The following is a 19881-nucleotide window of genomic DNA, read 5'->3' as shown; positions in this document are numbered from 1 at the left end:
GAGAGAGAGAGAGAGGTTCCCTACAGACTGCGGCTGCAGTAGAGGGTGAGAGAGAAAAAAAAGTCTCGTCTCTTGGAATATTAAGGCGCGACACTCAATGCACTTAAAACAGCTCCTACTTTTCCCTCTTCTTTATCCACGTGTGGGGAATGGGATAACACTGTTGTCGGGATCCGTATATAAAGTATAATTACACGCCGGTGTTTTCATTCAAATCAGCGCAAGACAAACCAGTACACAGTAACGTCAACTACCTGTCAATCCACCTGGCGTGCTTCATTCGGGACAGAGAAGCTGACTAAGTTGAGTATGTCGTTAAACAACTTGAAAAACTTTGGCTTTGGGCAGGTGTAGGCTACGTTTTGTTGGGCTGCATATATATCCATATAAAGACCTTTTTGGTCTGAGTGACTCGGTCGGATTTTGACTTTTCGGTCGGCAACCGGAGTTTATTTTGCTTGGCCTTCGAACGAAAATACATCGCTTGGATGCACCTGGGACGTATCCTCAGTGATGTATCCCAAGGTCATCAGGGTTTCGGGTCTCGCGAACATCATATCCCTCACTCGGGTGACCCAACCGGGGTGATCAAGTACCAACTTACGTCCCAGTAGCTACCTTCAATCAGACCCACTAGGGAAAGACCAGGGCCACACAATCCGTTGGAACCACTCCGGAACTACTCTGCCGGGACTGGGAGGCACAATTCTGGCATGTGGAGGGACTAGGCTCTGTGTGTTGACTCCTGTCCAGGCCCCTCCTACGTCTCACCAGGTCCACTCCTGCTCTGACCAGGAGTACCTCCAGAACCTGTGCGTTGCACCAGAATCCCAGCACCAGACACTTCATTCAGGAGTGGTGGTTTCTTGAGCCGCAATGGTTCTGCAGGCTCCACCTGGGCAACAGTGGTACTGCAGGCTTGTGGCTCGAATGGCCCTCCTAAAGGCCTCATCGAAGGCTTTTGGGCTTCCTCCTCACGGAGGATGGAGACTGGGGCACCAACCCAATAATAATATAAAAATAATATTAATAAAAAGCATGCACTTTCATTACCATTTGGATCTGAAAGGCAGCATGTCATATCATAATAATGGACTAAAATCCCTAACACAATATCGCTGCCATCGGGTAGAAACCGCCTATCTCAATATTCTAATTCTTGTGTATTTTCGTAAAGTAACACCCTACTTGATCATACTTGTACAGCTTCACACAAAAATATCCATTTTCAGCTTGTAGATCTGCTACTTTTGAATTTGAATCCTGATGTTTTGGACATAAGGTTTCTACCCCAACAACGACGATATGCAATTCCACTTTGTCAAGTCCCGTCCGTGGTCCCGACCCCTCTAACCTCTCAATGATATGACATTGGTTGCTTTGCTAGGTAAGGTTGGACAAAAATCCTCTCCACCTCAAGGACCACTACAACTTGGTCTCAGTGAAAAAAGGAACATATCTGGTGCAGTACAGACTAGAGACTGGGCAGAACATGTGTATGTTTAGATAACTCAGGATGGAAGATGCTGCTAGCTGCCTCCACCCCACAGAGAAGCCTGCAGGTTGGCCAGTCCGGGAACAATCAGTAGGCTGGCAGTGAGTGATTGCATCCTATTTTTTGAGTGGTGCAACCACTCCCTTACGGAGCTATGTGTGTGTGTGTGTGTGTGTGTGTGTGTGTGTGTGTGTGTGTGTGTGTGTGTGTGTGTGTGTGTGTGTGTGTGTGCGTGGGTGCGTGGGTGCGTGGGTGCGTGGGTGCCTGCCTGCCTGGCTGGGTATGAGCTCAAAAACAGCATGGTTGTTTTTCACCACCTGTGCGCAACCTAACACACACACACACACAAACACATATTAACTGTGTATATATATATATATATATATATATATATATGATGATTTCGGGTGTGCCAGTACAGTGTCCGTTTCGGACACGGGGCAGCACACCGGAACCGGCCCGCCCCCGTGGGCACGTTCCTGGGGGTCTGGAACTCAAATCAATATAAAATAGAATTATTTAAAACTTTTGTATGCCACCATTGTACAATGAAGTATATCATATTGTGGTTAATAGTAGATTAAGAAAAATGCTCTTGAATTTCTTTGTGTCGATTCTTCGAATTCGAGAGAAAAAAGTCTAAGCTTCTAAATGTGAGTTTTGCTATATTTTCGGTAAATTGCCCGGCCACCTCCTCAACCCGAGCCACAGCAGCCAGTGAGCGACATCATACCAATCTCTCTGTTGAGGATTTTCTCTTCCCTGTTGCCCACTGGCTCGATGACTTTGAGGAAGGCCTGGAAGAGCCGGAGGTCACACAGCCTCCGGGTCTCGTCGTAGAACTCCTCCCGCTCCGCCTCCTGGGTGACGCTGACGAAGATGTAGGAGGTCTCCTCCTGGAGCAGGTGGTGCAGCGGGTACTTCCGCGCCTCCTTGAAGAGCTCGTGTTTGACTGTGATCAGCGTGGCCTCCCGGAGGCACTCGAGCGTCAGGATCATGCCGTTCGGCAGCAGACAGTCCACCTGGATGCTGGGGGGCATCAAGTGCATCCCCCATAGCTCCCCCGAGGACGGCCTGGGAGGCATGGTGGTGGTGCCGCTAGTCTGTTGTCTTCAGCACAACGCCTGGTAATTAGCTTGAGTAATGTCTATCCACTGAGAGAGAGAGAGAGAGAGAGAGAGAGAGAGAGAGAGAGAGAGAGAGAGAGAGAGAGAGAGATTATTATTACATCAGAGCCAGTGACCCGATTATAATCGTGCAAGATGTTTATGGTAAAACATGATTAGAGTGGAGGCAGATTTTCACGATGACAGCAGAAAAAGAACGTACATGCAAAGAAACCAAATATCATCATCAGGATGGGTCATACCTTGGTTACTTTATAGAGAGAAATGGAAGGATACCCCTGGGCGTGGGTGTGTTGTAATGTAAATTACATTAGCTTGGTTGCATTAACATTAGACACCCCCACCCGCTAACATAATGTTAGCCAAAAAAAAAATTGTATGACGTATAAAGTGGCAGGTGTGACACTGGTGACAACAACAAACACATGATATGCCCATTTTTAAATGTCATTGCTAACTTTGCTAATGATCCAACTGCCCATAAAGGAGCTGGGGACGTCCCCACGTCCATTCTAAAGTTAGCTAACGCTAACAACTGTCATAAAGGATAAATAATAAAAACTAAATATAAACACTCTACGATTTGGCAAGTACGGCGCTAAACTGTATTCCAGCGTGTGTCCAAAGTACGCAGCATAATATGCGTCAGTTCGTGTAAACTATCAATACAGATGTGGCATGAAACGGATACGAAACAATGTAAACAAACCAGCTAACAGTGGTTAGCATCAGCGGCTAACACTACATGCTATCATGTTGCATTCCTGTTCCCTCTCCTTGATAAAATATGGGACATGCTAGATATGTTCCCCCAAGTTCAACTGTGCAACAAACACAAGCTACATTTTAGCACTCCTCGCAGTAAAATGCACACAACTATATTTATATATATATATATATAATATCTCGCAAACCATGTTGTGGATATATGAAGCTGACTCAGTCTCGACACATAATTTCACAAGCAGAAAAAAAACACTAAACCACCCAAATGTAACGCCAGCCAGCTAGCCAAGCTAGCAGAGAGCAGCTAGCCGGGTTAGCCGCCAATACTATGCAGACAGCTGGAGCGTTTAGCATTAGCATTAGCTAGAGAAGGAGGAGGAGGTACCCGTCCCGTCCTAGACCTCTGGACCGCCGGGCGTCGCTGGGCTCGCGTCCATCCACACGGCTGAGGGGGACCACCGCACCGGGGAGGGCAGGGCAGGGGACACCCCACGACAAAGGGCCCCTGTCGTCGGTCCCTGATCCCTCTAACGGTAGCTGTTGATGATGCTGTCAGTGTATCGCTGAGGAAGACGCTTGTAAAGGAGCTCCATCGTGTTGTTGTCCATCATCATCGTGCCATTCCATTCCCCACATAAACACAAGCAGTGTCAATGCTAGCGAAGTGCTTAGCTTCAACACAGCGTCGGCTAGCGTAGCAGCAGCAGCATCAGGCTCATCATAACCTAACGGACCGCCCACCACCTACTGGTGGAGAAAGTACTCTTTTTACTTTAAGTAAAAGTAGCAATACCATACCACAGTGTAGAAAATACTATATTACATCAAATAAAAAGTCCACCGGTGTTGGACAAAAGTAGCTACACAACTCCAGTACTTCAAAGTATAAGTAGGCCTACTCTTGGCAATAAAAGTGAAAGTTTTCAGTCAAAAATACCATTATGTAGCCTATTTGTTTTTAATTCTCTTCTCTATGCTCTGCCTATTCATGGTTTCGCTGGGTTTAGGAATAGCCTGAAGCTTGTCGTCGGCCGTCGCAGTTTAATTTCGGTTACATTTCCCACTTCAATTTCATTGTTATAGCATGTCAATGCTTTGACATGACATAATAATAATAATAATAATAAAAGTTTATTTGTATATAGCACCTTTCATGACATGAAATGCAGCTCAAAGTGCTTTACAGAACAATGGAGAATAAAAGAAAAGCAAGGCAACGACATAAAAAAATAAAAAAGCAGTAATTCAGTGAGGACATGAATAACAAAATAAAATAAAAGATCAATTAAAAGCAATGTTGTAGAAGTGGGTCTTGAGCTGAGCTTTAAAAATGTCTACAGAGGCTGGCATTGTGATTGGCTGAGAGGCATTCTAATGAATTGCCCCCCAACACCATTATTGTGTGATGGACTCATTTTGTAATTTTATTTCATATTTATGATTAGAAAACGATATTAACGGTTATTAACGGTTAATAATGTTAATTAATGTCAATTAATTAATGTCAATTAATTAACCGTAATTATCCGTTATCCGTTATCAGTCCACCACTGATAACTTATCAGTGGTGGACCGGTGGTCAGCCTGTATAGCCTACACAGCTACTGTAAGTTGAATGGTTCGTTTCGTATAGCCTTAGCCTACAGTATACAGTATATCTGCCAGAGTCATGTGCTCATGAGTCATCAAGACAATGTTCTATTTGTAGGTACAGTAGTAATGCAAAGCCCCAAGACAAATATTTCTACAGCAGGAATCAAATTCCAGGAAGGCATTAGACCATTTGCTATTTTTATTTGGTTAAAATAAGTGTTAAATAGCTCTATATTCTGATAGTACTCTTTATAGTGTTTGTTTGTTCAGTAACAGCTCTCCATGTCTCTCTAGCTTATCATTAAACAGAAAATAGGCTACATTTTCAGGTCAGAATACCATGAATTTCATCCAATCAGGAGCATACAGATTCAACAAGAGAAATTGGAAGTGGTGACACAAACAAAGACAAAACTGTAACTGGAAGACTATAAAAATGAAGCTGATAATTATAATTTTGCAACCTATTCCTGAAAATGTAGAAAAACAGACACTGGAGTAAAAAGAGGGATATCCTTCGTTGAATTAAAAGGCAACTGCCAATGTGTTTTGACCATGAGAGGTCTTCATCAAGGCGAAAATGATTGTTAGTTACTGAACAAACTCTATAGCAAAGTATCACCTCACCAGTAAGACGCCCGAGGGCGAGGGCGCGTGCACTGGCCATATATGGAGCGTGCCTTGAGTGTACAGGATGAGGTCAGATCAACAATGGAATGTCAGAACAGAACAGAACAGCTCCATGTATGGAGATCTAAGGGTGGCAGCAGTGGCAGTGTCTTGAGTGTACAGGGTTTGATGAGGGCACAGGTTGGCTGGCTGCCAGGCGCGGCTGCACAAACAACTTTGGGGCACGCCCGTTTAGAGTTTAAATGGACAGGTATCAGTCAAAAGGTTGACATCGAAGAGGAAGTATGGATGGGGAAGGATCAACATATGGAATGTCAGAACCGGATCTGACATACACGTACAGTATGTCAGAACCATCCATATATATTATATATAATATTGATGACATCAGGGATCTCCATATATGGGCTTAATTGCGACAGCAGGTCGCATTTACTATGATATGATCCCTGATTTACTATCATCCCTGATGTCATAGTGATGTCACGAGACCTGGGCACAATAGAGGGTATGCATGTGACATCATCATCATACCCGGAAGTTATATGCAGGAATATATGAGATCGCCTCATATAAGTACTGTGTTTGCACAATAAACATGTCATCCTGGCCGTTTCACTCAATATGGGTATGAAGAATCGACTGACTGAGAGAAAACGCTATTGTTACTGCTACTGAATTAGTTACATTTTTGCTAGAAACAGACTGTATCATATATGATATGAGTGACTGACTGTTGCAAACGATACAGAGACACCTCCCTGACAATAACGCAGAGACAGCTTGTTTATTTTTGGACCACAATGCTTATATGAAAAGATTTTAAGATGACCCCATGTTATTCTCCATAGATAAATTACTTTATTCACGATTCCATAGTTAATAACTGGTCGCAACAATATATAGCTTTAGCTTTTATGTTTTAACCAAAAAATATCACTTACCCTACAAAAAATAAATAAGTAGGTATGGTAATTTACTTAAGTCTTTCTATTCTTTAATGCTTCCTTTATACTTCAGCTATTAAAAATATAAAATCTACAAGCTCACGTGTCACATTGTATTGTAGGTTGTAGATACGCTATTTTTTTTAAACATTTTGAGATTGTTCTTTTATATTTTGAAAAATAATTGTGAAAAGGAACATTCTGAATAATGAGTACTTTAAGTACATTTTTAAGCCAATTACCTTTACTTTATAATACAGGACTTTACTTTTACTTCAGTAACACATCTGAATAGCCTACTTCTTACACCACTGAAAAGGAGAGGGAATAAATGAGACAAGATCACTTTGCAGTTTTGTTATTCAAATCATCGATCACGTCTAATGAAATATTTAAACAACAGCTTTCATCATACAATGGTTTATTCTTATGAGACATCACTCATGTGGCAACAGCTGTGTTTAACAGTGCTGCCAGGTAGTCTACATTCAGTATAGCAAATGGCTCGCCTAAATGTATTGCAGTAGCATTGTTTAATTCAGTGGTTCTCATCATGTGGTTTTGAGGGGGTCCCCAGATGATTTTCATATTGGGCAACATTGTTTTGTCACTCAACAGTAAAAAGAAAACAAAAAAACAACAACATACTGTATAGTATACAAAATACACTCTGAGACTGAGAGTAATATTTACACAGAGGATCTTATGATGTAGTACCAGGCAGAGTGGTGTAGACTAAGAGAGTGGCGTCATTGAGGGGGCAGATAATAGCACTAGAGCACTGCTCATGCAGCTACAGTATGCAGTGTGACAAGGTGGAGTTTGAAATACACTGTTTTCAATGAGAACGCGGCAGATATCAGCAATTTTAGGTGTGCAACCAGTGACAACTAAAGTCTCTGTAATGTTTATGTTGTACTATTACAAAAAACGATCTAAAATAAAGGGATTTAAGATCAGCTGGGCTGAGTCCAGTACATTCTATCAACTTCCGGCCCAGGACTTAATGACACTATGCCATGCTCTTCGCCAATAGAAGTCTAATAGTCTATAGAAGACATTGGACTGGACCCACGAAGTGAACGGAGTTGTCGCAACTCTCTCATCTAAACAGCGCTGGTACCAGGGATACAACTGTGTATCAAATGCGGGTCCGTGTCCAAATTATGTTTCTCAAGTTCCGCATTGATAACACTATCAGTATCTTTACCACCATTCCCACAAAAGCTACTAATTGAGATCAGTGCATGGTTCTCAAACTTTTACATTTCAAGGACCCCCAGTTTGGGCCACAGACCCCCATAACTCTGGGTCCATTTGGTTCCATTTGTACACTCAGTTACAGACCTGCATGCAGGGTCATATTGGTTCCTAATTAGCTGGGGACCCCCTAGAACCCCCTCATGGACCACTGGGGGTCCCCAGACCCCACTTTGAGAACCACTGATCTAGGTACCCAATGTGTATGCAGGCCTATAAAGTTCATGTGTTTTGTGGTGTTAAAGTTAGCAAAATCGGGCCAATTATTATTTGCACTACTTGAAAAACTTGAAAGCCAGTGACATTGTGAGCATTCTACCTGGTTGTGTGCACACCTCAAAAAAAGTAATTCTGGAGACGTCTTGGCACAAATTGGAGTAATTTGGTAAACTATATGTTAACCACGTAACCAGCCATACCCCCCCCCCCCCCATATCAGATCTTATAGATTAGATCTATGAGCTTGTAGATGTGCTGAAACATGTCAAAAATGGAGTCAGGGTTAAAGCAATCTGAGAACCCACAGTCTGTCTCGAGAGACTAGGGTTAAAGTGGTTAATATTTATCTCTAGTGTTCTAAGTTATACATCCGTTCAATAAGTCACTGATTATGTTGGGTATTTGCCTGGAAAACATAATTATTTCACTGGGAATGTGGGTAAAAAACAATGCTTTATTGTGTGTTTCATAACAATCACACAGGGTATCAAAACGATCTGATTTGGAAAAGTCACACCATTTAGCACAGTCAACAGAATCAACTGCCAACATGAGTCTGATTTATACTTCATCGTACGACCGTGACGCGCGGGCAAAAATAGCAAATCTACAAGCAAGAAAGCATAACATAGTCTTCCTCTGTCAGTTCACATTCAGCTCGGTATTATCACCTGGGGGTGAAAGAACAAACACATGCTCAGTCTGTAAAATGCCATGTTCAGGATTCCACAACAAGGTACACCGAGCTCCCTTGTTAACATTTTAACAAGTGTTTTCGCTTGCTCTTGGACAGCATGCACACTAAAAGTCATCTTCACGGCTGCTCCGCGTTAACCGCCAGCGAGGTGACACGCTTGACAGTTAGCTGTCTCGAACATTCAGTGCCCTTTAAAAAAACCATTCCATCGTCGGTGTGGAAAAGAAGCCGGCTGTTCTAAATGTCTCCCGCCAGAGCGGAGAAGTTGCAAGAGGAGGAGGAGGTGAGGGGGGGTCATTTGGTTAAAATAATCCCTTTCATGTCTTAGTGTCATCTCCGGCACATGATGGGGGGTGGCTCCCGTCAGCTGCTGGCCCTCCGCCACCCACCGCTTTCACTGCATTAGCCTTGGATCGAAACTATCGTAGGTGTATTTTATCGAGTCAGACATTTTCTTTCGTGTCTTATGATAGTCTTCATCTCTACCACCGACAGACACTGTAGCCATGTAGACATTAGGAACCTGTATGCACTGCATTATTCTGTTCTTTTCAATAGATATGTGTTTTGATCCCGTCTATGTCGGATTCTGTCAGAAGTTCCCTGTATGCCTCAGTGACGGACGGTAGTGACGGGGCGGCCAGAGAAGTATGGAATTTGCGCATGGATGTCCATTGACTATAGGGGGGCTAGGGCCCAAGACTATCTTAGTCTTGGTCATTATCATAGAAGATAAGAAAGCAAAAGTCGGACTCGATAAAATGCATCTGTGGTATAGTCTTGATCCAAGGCTATCACCGCTTGAACTTCACAATCTCCTCGGACAGTGTGGAGAGGTACTGTGTCAGTTTGACCATCAGGATGATCAGGGCCCCTCCCGTGAGCATGCAGGAGGGCCAGAAGAGCGAGTGGAAGACGGCACTGTGTCCATAGATGCGGGTCAGGAGGACGACACCCTGCTGCTGGTCGTCTGGGTCGTAGTAGCAGGGCACCTGCTGGTGCACCTGCAGGCGCTCCGAGATGTTCATGACCATGGCGTGCATGAGCCAGCTGTCCTTCAGGCACTTCGGCACATATAAGCACTGCAGGGATAGGAGATTGTGGCACGCACACGAACACACACACACACACACACACACACACACACACACACACACACACACACACACACACACACACACACACACACACACACACACACACACACACACACCTAAGAGCCTGTGGGTGCTGAGAGCTGATATATTTTCAACTCAGTTGGTTATGATAAGAATTTCCCCCAATGTGTATAGTCCTTGTTACAGCTAACAGAGCTTATAGAGCGTCACAGTCCCGCCCCCTTACAGAACGACGAGTGGCCCAGGAAATAATTCCCCAGTCATTTTCCCCATAGGCTTTTCAAAACGTATTTATTTAAAGACGTTTACACCGCAGACAAAGCCAATTCGCCTCGTGACAAATCATGACAATGAACACAATGTTTTGGGCCGATCTAATAATTAGTAAGAAGAAAAACATAACAAAAGGTGTTGTACCCTGCCTTTTTTTTCTTCTTTCTAATATTTGATCTGTCCAAAACATTGTGTTTGTTGTCCTGATTTGTCACGATCCGAGTTGACTTTGTCTGTGGTGTAAACGTCTTTAAATAGATACTTTTTGAAAAGCCTATGTGGAAAATTAATGGGGAATAGTTTCCTGGGCCACTCGTCGTTCTGAAAGGGGGCGGTGACGCACTATAGATCAGATATTTTTGGGTGCATGAGTCTGGCACGCAACTATAGTATAAATCAGGTTTCACTTCTAATTCCGACCCCTAAACCTAATATCTAATATAAATGTCTAATCCTGATCCTAACCCCAACAAACTGAATATTTTCCTAATTGTAAACGTATCTGTAAAAATCATGTTTTTTTTAACCATAAAATAACCATTTATCTCATGAGGACCAGGAAAATGTGGTCCTCACTGATGTCTATTTCTCAAATTTGACCATACTTGTGGGGAGTCTAGGGACACGGTCCTCACACACACACACACACACACACACACACACACACACACACACACACACACACAATGCAGCAGGTCAATCATGCTTGCTCGTTGTGGTGAAAATGCCTAAGGCCTGTGCTGAGAGCTGATATATTTTCAACTCAGATATTTGGAAGCGTTATTTGTTTGTTTCAGCTGGGGAAAAAGGTCACCAATAAACTAGGTTATGATAAGAATTTCCCCCCCATGTGTATAGTCTTTTGTCATGGCTATCCTCTACTTTTGGTCTGGGAAGAGTGTAGATGACCATGTTTGCTCCACCAATACACATTGCTTCAAGGCTGTGTCAAAGTGCACACATTATTGGCACAAATCAAATTCATGTCATTCATCCAATCACCCTCCTTTGGCACACATACCATATCATTTACCGTAAGTGAACTCTACACAGTGAAATCCTGAACGTCACTTTAAAAAATGTGTTCGGACAGACTTGACATCAATGCAAAGTCAGAGATTGTTGAGTCCAAGTCAGGTCACAAGTCATGGGTTACTGTGATTCAAGTTGGACTCAAATCCTAGCCAGGACTCAAGTTCGAGTTCTGGACTCAATTACAAAAACAACTTTACAGAACAGGTTCAAAATGAAAATATATCAGCTCTCAACAACCACATGTGAACACGTGCGTGCAAAATAGATGCTCGGCGCCTCACATTGCTGCCGTTTCCAAAAACATGGCACTCCCTTTGGGAAACAATTCAAAACATACGCTGCTGTACTCAGTGGACCCGGCATTTTCACCACACCGAGCAAGCATGATTGACCTGCTGCATTGTGTGTGGGCGTTAAAGAAAATCAGAAGGTTACAAGACATTTTTACTCGGAAAATCAACAGAAATGTTGAATAACCCCAAATAGATCTGTCATGCTGACAAAATATTCATGGCCTTTCACGTGTCTGGGAAGTAATCCAGGTCCGATAAAGTTTTCTTGGAAGGTACCCAGAGTTGGTCTAAATTAGGCAACCAAGACGGCATCTGACAGCATGTGCCAACGTTATGGTTCAGCCAGTGGTGCAAAGTAACTAGTACACGTTTACTTAACTACTGTGCTAAAGTTCAATTTTGAGCTATACTTTTAAGTTTACTTATATAACTTTATAATTCTATTCCATTACATCTCAGAGGCAAATATGGTACTTAAAAAAACCCCCCAAAAAACTCTTTACAATTATCTGAAAACCTTAGTCACTAGTTACTTTGCTGGGATTATTATTACAAGACATATATTAACCAGTTAAGCTTTATTTTATACTATTTTTGAAAGATAGATATATAAAAAAATCACACCCGTGTGAAACTGAGTGGTGCAAATCCCCTCTCCCCTCGCCCTCTCCCCCTGTCTCTCTATCTCTCTCTCTCTCTCTCTCTAATTAGCAGGCAACAGTGCAACACTATCTCTCTCTCTCTGTTTCTGGCACAACAGCGCCACTTTTGCCCCTACTGGTACTAAACATTGGGACATAGTCACATAGTCCCATAGTCCCATAGGGACATTGCTGTTCCTTGGAGTGGTTGCACCACTCAAAAAAAAGATGAGTAATACTTTTGTAATTTTCACTTACCCCCCTCTGAAAAGGTGGGCGGGGGTGGCTAGGAGAACAAACCAATAGTAAAAAGCGCACCATTAGATGGGCATTAGTGAGTAATTTGGGTAATCTCATCTCCTCAGACTATCTGAATTATGCAGTCTGAGCCCATACGATGGGGGACATTTATAGTAATTCCTGTGCATTCGATGGGTGGATTCATAGTACATCGGTTGAACATTTTACTAGTTACCGGTATTTCTACATGGTGGTATTGCCTACTTCTACCCCTGGGTAGCCTACTTCTACCCCTGGGTTCAGCCACTCTCAGAGGGTTCCCTGGGACGCTCGCTGTACTCACCTCAGAGTTAGAGTCCTGTGTCTCCTCGTTGTGGGACAAGCGTCCCACGCGGCCTGTGCTGTTGACGCTGACATACACCTGCAGACAGGGATACTTGGAGGCCCGCCAGCAGTCCGACCCGCAGCTGTAGGAGCAGTTCATGTCCGCCGTGATGGACGAGTTGACGACAACACATATGCCCTCCTCTGTCCATGCACTGCGGCGGGATGGAATGAGAATCACATTTTAATGCGCCAAACAATTTAAGGACTACATGTCCTTCACATATCTTCACACTTGGGGGCTGACTGACTCAAGAAATAGCTAAGTGTGGAATGTGGAGTCAATCGGTTGAACGGTTCTTGAGAGTCAGCCCACTCAGTTGCAGGCACACTATCTTGCGAACCGCTCATCCGGTGGACTTAACACTTGGCATGTGTTTATTGCTGAGGATTGAGGAGTGATAACCCAAGGAAGTGCAGGTGTTATCCAGAATTGGTCAGCTCCCTATTGGCATGTGTTCTGAACGGCAGCCATGCCCCAAACGAGCACATCATATAATTGTAGACTATTTTCTTTCAACGACATTGTATATTTTGTTTATTTTAGGACAGCAGAGGGACTCGAAAGGTGGGAAAGAGATGCAATAAAAGTGCCTGAGGTTGGATTCGACCCAGCAGGGTCAGCTCAGCTGTGGAAAGGATTGCCTAGTTATTTATGTGTCATATAATTGTATACACCCCATTCATTATATCATTTCAAAACAACACTGTAACAACAACAACATCTGTAAGCAGTGAGTAAGAAAACACACCTCAGCTGACTGACAAAATATGAGTCACATCACAGGACCGGGTGAAAACAAATGTGGCCCACTGGCTCAAGAATCTTTGCTGTGTAGGAGCACAGTAATGGTACCGGTCTGGGTAGGAGCACAGTATGGGTACCTGTCTGTGTGTAGGAGTGTATAGTGTGGTTACCTGTCAGCGTAGGAGGAGTGCATAGTGCAGCTACCTGTCAGAGTAGGAGAAGTGCTTAGTGTGGGTACCTGTCTGAGTAGGAGCGCAGTATGGTGATGCCTAGGACAAAGTACATGGCAACAGAGGAAAGGATCATTCCCAGACCCAGGAAGATGGCCCGGTCCTCACCAGCCCTCAGGGCGGTCACAGGCTTCTTCTTGTCCAAAACCTCACCCTTAGGAGTCTTCTGGTAGAATGACCGGCTGATAGGGAATTCAAAAGCATAATTTGAAGGCATTAAATGGCATGAGCTGAAAGAGTGTATAGTGGTGGAGGAGAGGAGCACATGGTAAGGTTATTAGAGCAGTTCTCAACCTTTACCGGATCAGGGTCGATTAGGTTCCAGATTCGATCAATGGAAATAACGTAGTATACTTTAAGTTCCTATTTATCTGTCACAATGGGAACACATTTTTCAAGGCTTTAAAGAACAAATACCATTGTTTTGTTTTTATATCGTCCCTGTCGGGTGGAAGCCTCATTATGTCCAAGATTTCTACAAGCTCAAAACTCATAGCTTCACACCACCTTTCGAGCTTGTACTTTTGATGCTTTTGCATCTACGCTGTAGTATGATCAAGGGGGGCATAAGTGTTTTTCCATTATTATTTGGGGGCCCACCTGCAATATCCTCACAACTCACCAGTGGGCCCACAGGTTGGGAATCACTGGATCAGAGCCGATAACTGATATAAAGTTATTATAGACAGTCACATTACCTTCTGCTGTTACTTTGTCCTCCTGCCTGAGCATTTCTGGCTCCTGCCACGAAGAACATTTTCCCTGATGACCCACGACTTACTCTGCTCCCCTGGGGGGAGCGGAAAGGTTGTTGAAAAGACCTGAGTGGGAAGAGTTATAGAGTTGATTTACGTCCATCCGTCCCAAACCATAAAACATCTATGTAAATGTAGTCCACTGTACACCTGAACATATAAACTGCACTTTTTTTCTCCTCTATTTCTTTTGAAAAGAAAACCTGCTCACTTTCATTTAGATAAAGTAAGCAGGTGAATAAGTAATAAGGAGCTCTTTTTGTTTTAGATAAAGAGCGGTACAAAATATACTGTACCTCTGGTGCATATCAAACACTGGCCTCGTAAAATAAATCCACGTTTGCACAAAGGAAACAATATGTATTTACTAATTTACAACCCTATATAAACAACGACACACCGTTACAACAAGAAGCCTCAGTATGTGATGCAGCCTAAACACATGGAACACAGCAGAGCCCTCTCACACAAGGCTCACGGGGTCAGTGCAAACCAGGCAAACAAGTCGTTTTGAAACACAAAGAACTGCTGTTAAGTTGAGACAAGCTGATGGATAGCAACAGATGAAAGGTGTTAATGCTGCTGAGAGACATACCTGCAGCAGTGTGGACGGCTCCTAGTGCTGTCAACACAAACTCATTGGGTCCCCTCGTGGTGCCACACTGCCGTTTCTGTCTGGGTCCTCCTGCGGTTTTGAAACGAACACAGCATTCAGTGCCAAGCAGCTTTGTTAGGCTAAAAGGCATTAACGCAAAAAAAGAATGGATGAAAATCAGTTACACGGTTCATACGATGAAGCATAAATTATTAGGTTTCAGTCCCTGATTCGTGTGCAGACATGACCCAGGCATTGTGAGTTATTAGGTTTGGTTCACCCCAGGGTCAGCACTAAGGTGAGGGTCGATGAAAACCCACTTTGAAGATTGCCAGGCCGTTATTCATAAGTAATATAGGAGACCGCGTGTTGCACGTCTGACTTGTCCATTTCGCAATATAAGAAATGCACAAACAAAAGACATAAATTAGCTGAAATAAATTTGAACGATGATAAGCCGTGCTGTCTATAAATAATTATATGATTATGTATAATAATTTAGTATTAAAGCCTATAAATCCAAAATATGACCTTGTGAAAAGAATCATATCTCGTCTAATCATTCTTTTTACAGTTGTCATCTGTCAGCTATACAGTATAAAGGCTTGTGTTACTTACACTGTACATCGTCTGCATTATGGCGTCCAACTCCATGTAAACATAATAAACATGACTTCATTCACTCTAGTAAGGGATGAGACATTTCCCCCAGGAGCAGCAAAGGGAGTGAGAGAGAGGAACACGCCAATACACAAGTTCCCCTTGGATGAGTAATTTCCTTGCTGAATTTCACTCCCAGCTGCTTTACCGACAAATGTTGCTGAGAAAAGAACGTCAATGTAATACAATACTACCAAAAGAAATCCGAAGCTACAACTTATACTTAGAATCAGCTTCAATATCGCACAACAAAAAGGCCGGCCATGTGCATGCATACTTTCTAGCAACAGAGTACATTCAGTTTTAATGACAGTAGTATCATCAAAACGTACAACATTTCTCATGAGCAAAAAGCATGCTAACAATTATTACCTCTGGAGTGCCTCAAGTTCCACACATAACTGTATTGATTTCAGCTAAACAGGGACACACACAGTCAGTTTGACTGCCTGGACTCTGTCTACCGGCTCTCAGACTTTGGCATTGCTATTAAAGGCATTTGAGTTCAGCAAATGATACAGGAGTGCTTCACGCTCCACAGAGGCTGAACTATCTGGTGCAGGTGACCTTCTGCCCTAATCACATAAGGAACGACCAGTGGCAGTCGTGTGAAAGCTGGAACAGGTAGAGTCACTTTCAAGCGCAGTGCATGACTTTGGGCTCAGTGCATGACTTTGGCACGGCTGCAACGTGAGTGGCAAAGTGAGTTTAACGTTGTTTAATGTAGCTTAATGCAATCAGATCAGATTTCTGTTTGGATGTATGGGCTGTCAAGGCCAGAAAGTAGTTTATTGCCACTTGTAGGCGTTCCTGCATAACATCCGTGTATGATGATGATGTCACGCGCATATCCTCTATTACATAAAAATATACTGTATATATAATGAATAATTATATTATTATTATTATTATTTTAAATCTGACATTGATATACATTTCATTATGTGATTAAAGAAAACACACCAGAAATGTTCTTCCAACAATATGAAAATGAAAAATTGTGAACATTGTGGATGAAAGGGTTGGCTGCATGGACAAAAATGCGCAAATGACGTGAAACTTGGTTATTTCATGGTCAGTATGAGCTATTCTAATTACAGATTGACGTCATATGCATTCGTACTCCGGCGGCTGAAGGTTCACAAGGCACTGCAGACAGCAGAGGGACTGTGGTTGAGCGAGCAGCGAGATGCTTAGTACTCTCAGTACTGCTAGCCACTACAGGATGCTATGGTTCACATAGTCCCATAATATCTTTAAATGAACTATATGTCCTAGGCCACAAGTTATGGATGAAGCGGTATTATGTAACTTTTTTAAGGAATACATTTAAATTTTGTCCAATATGTATGGTATGTACTATGTTAATACAATATAACAATTGGGTTGATTGTATTTTGTCTCCCTGTTCTTCTATTGAGTCATTGCCCTCTGTCTAGGTGAGACATGACCTTTGACACAATCCTGTTTCTGGTTTGACATGAATTTATCCCCTAATCAAGCAGTCAGACTCTATTAGCTCAATGGTAATAAAAAAAGGAAACCCAGGTCAAATCGGGTGTAGAAGAGGAAAGTTCCTTAGTGGAGCTTTAATATGGAGGACCATTTCTGCCACAATTAGATAAAATAACTAAAATTAAATAAACACATGAATAAAATAAAAACACAAATACATAAATGAATGTGTAGGTCAAAGGTCAAAATATTTAAGTTCCTTCCCTTTGTGGTAGCCTGACATCCAAGAATCAGGTGAACTTAAGAAGAACCCAGGTTTTATGGGCCTTCAGGGTCCCAATGTCCTCCATAACAAGGATCTGTGACCCTCGTAAAGTGGGCAGACACCCTGTGAGGCAGTGAATTGGCTGAGGCACAAGCTACAGTAATCTCGCGTAGCCAGACAACTACTCGACAATTTTCGAATGCTAGGCCTATATACAGTATATGTATGACGGAAGCATTTGAAAATTGTGGGAGGCAACAGGCTAGCTTGCCAAGACAACAGTGAATGTGACTGTAACTGTAACATGACAATGACATTACGTGCAAGGGGGGACCACAGTGGATTTCACAGCTTAGCTCCCATCAGGCGACTCTTTGATGAAGAATATCTTGGGAAGCATTTACTGGCCTGACGTGACGTGATTATTATTGTGTGGCCAGGTGTACTGCATGGTGCTGCTGAGTTTACACATAGCCCTTGCACAACATTTTCATAGAGGCAACATTGTATGCATGTTGCATGCACAGCATGCATGTGACCCATATGCTGTGCATATTTTACATGTTTTACATAGGGCCATTTAGTTCCATTTGTAGGCTCTCTTATTTAAATTAACAATGATGTTTCATTTTTTTGCATGGCTTTCCAAAATTACATAGGCCAGCCAAGTCTATGGACTTTAATGTTTGTTTAAGGGTAAATTATAATGTAATTTGTGCCAGCCAAATGGACTTTAATGTTTGTTTAAGGGTAAATTATAATGTAATTTGTGCCAGCCAAATGGACTTTACTGTTTGTTTAAGGGTAAATTATAATGTAATTTGTGCCAGCCAAATGGACTTTAATGTTTGTTTAGGGTAAATCAGTACATCATCTCGCTGATATAAATACATCTCGTAATACATTTAGGCTGTGTCATTTTTCACGGACATGAGAACATCAACATGTCCCCAAAAATCTGGACGCCTCACTTCAGACGAGTGTGATTTTGTTATTTTTACAGTGTAGGCCTAAGGTTAAATCAATTTAATCTTCAAATGCTAAATCTATTCATTTGTAATTCAGTTTAGGCATGTGACACTGTGTTGTTTTGCTTTAAAGGTGCATTGTAAAATGTGTTTTGAAATTAAAAGCTGCCTTACTGTAGGCCTTCCTGAATCTATTAAAATGAAGAAAAAACCTATTAAACCATAAACCATAAAGAATCGTTTGTCTTCTTTCTCATATAGCCTGGCTGTTTGCCATGTGGTACAGACACTGAAATCTCAAATCTAGAGTAATTTACATCAGAGTCAGAGTAAAATAACGGCCTTTAGTTGTAGCGTAGATACTAGCCAGACATACTGTGAGTGATGTGTGACAGTGTGAGGTCCTACCTCTGATTGGGAGCTTGTTAAAATAATCCCAGTTTGGGGATTCAACTGTCAGCATGAAGGCTCTCTCTCTCACTCCAACATGTTCTGCACTCTCGGGAACAGCAGCTAGCTACGGTAGGCCTACCTCTTATTTAAACTCAAGTGACTGTGAACAGGATGCCGTAATAGGAATGCACCGTCACAATGCCCTCCTGCGTGAGTTGGTGAACTGAAGGAGGCTACAATGAATCTCAACTCAACTGTACAGCTACCCATGGTTCATGACTCTCGTATTCATACGAGAGTCATGAAGAAACTTCACCCTGTTTTTTGCGCTCGCTGCATTTACAAGATTTCCGTATATATAAACATTCAGATTTCAAATATAAAGTACTCACAATTTGTCCCACGGGTGTTAGTTAGTTGCAGCTCCAGCGATCAGAATTTCTGCATCCCGCGTTGTTTAATAAAAAGCATTTTTATCCGAGGTGTTATTTTGCCATTGGCTTTCAACTACGCGCACCTATCGGTCGGGAGGAGGGTGGCACTCGGTGTGTTCGATATAGGTACGCTGACCGCCCTGCCAATACAGACTAATAGGCGAGTGCGCTCCCGGTGTGCAACTGTGGATTTCCCAAACGAACCCCGTTTGAAAAAAGTAGCCGGGGAGCTCGGACAAAAATGCTTTTTTATTAAACAACGCGGGACGCAGCAATTCTAATCGCTGGCGCTGCTACTAACTAACACCCGTGGGACACTTTGTGAGTACTTTATATTTGAAATCTGAATGTTTATATATACGGAAATCTTGTAAATGCAGCGAGCGCAAAAAACAGGGCAAAGTTTCTGCATGACTGTCATGATAATCATCATGGCAGTCATGTTCCAGGGCTACTGTACAGCTGGCTTTCAGGCGACCCCTGCCTGTCCTGTGTGAGTGAGTAGGTTGTTAAACTTCTAGTAGAATAGATAGCCTACACTACAGCATGCCCACAGCGACGTTTGAGAGAGACATATTTATTTCTAACAACCCCTGTGTTCCTCTAGTTCAAACTTCTGTTGTGATAAGTTCAACAACCGCGCAGGTCAGCGCTATATCATTAATATCAAATGGTTGTTACTTAGTTCGGCCACAAGGTG

General features: G+C 42.7%; 2 protein-coding genes across 7 annotated transcripts in view; both read right to left on the bottom strand.

Annotated features, from left to right (window-relative positions):
* LOC310870131 (phosphatidylinositol 4,5-bisphosphate 3-kinase catalytic subunit alpha isoform) overlaps window positions 1-3997 on the bottom strand; it is a 33715-nt gene extending 29718 nt beyond the window's left edge. The window contains exons 1-2 of the mRNA XM_083781201.1: window positions 3734-3997; window positions 2229-2649 (exon numbers count right to left, since the gene is read on the bottom strand). Of these exons, the coding sequence (XP_083637327.1) occupies window positions 2229-2580 (352 nt within the window). The 5' untranslated portion in view covers window positions 2581-2649; window positions 3734-3997. The remainder of the gene's footprint in view (window positions 1-2228; window positions 2650-3733) is intronic.
* A 2863-nt stretch (window positions 3998-6860) lies between these two features.
* On the bottom strand, window positions 6861-18868 carry LOC310870035 (calcium-activated potassium channel subunit beta-2-like). 6 transcript variants are annotated; one of them, XM_083781052.1, is made up of 7 exons: window positions 18763-18857; window positions 15625-15826; window positions 15007-15096; window positions 14355-14477; window positions 13665-13838; window positions 12638-12833; window positions 6861-9776 (listed from the first exon to the last, which is right to left on the bottom strand). In XM_083781052.1, exons 4-7 carry the CDS (start codon window positions 14411-14413, stop codon window positions 9489-9491), a joined length of 717 nt encoding a protein of 238 aa, XP_083637178.1. In that variant the 5' UTR covers window positions 14414-14477; window positions 15007-15096; window positions 15625-15826; window positions 18763-18857; the 3' UTR covers window positions 6861-9488. The 6 variants fall into 6 exon arrangements, with proteins under 6 accessions (XP_083637178.1, XP_083637183.1, XP_083637180.1 ...); XM_083781057.1 differs by having other exon boundaries at window positions 13665-13695; XM_083781054.1 differs by lacking the exon at window positions 15625-15826 and having other exon boundaries at window positions 18763-18868.
* Window positions 18869-19881: the final 1013 nt, after the last annotated feature.

The sequence above is a fragment of the Protomyctophum parallelum genome, assembly GCF_964188405.1.
Source record: "Protomyctophum parallelum genome assembly, chromosome: 14".
NCBI classification, from domain to species: domain Eukaryota; kingdom Metazoa; phylum Chordata; class Actinopteri; order Myctophiformes; family Myctophidae; genus Protomyctophum; species Protomyctophum parallelum.
This window is presented reverse-complemented; position numbering and strand designations above follow the sequence as displayed.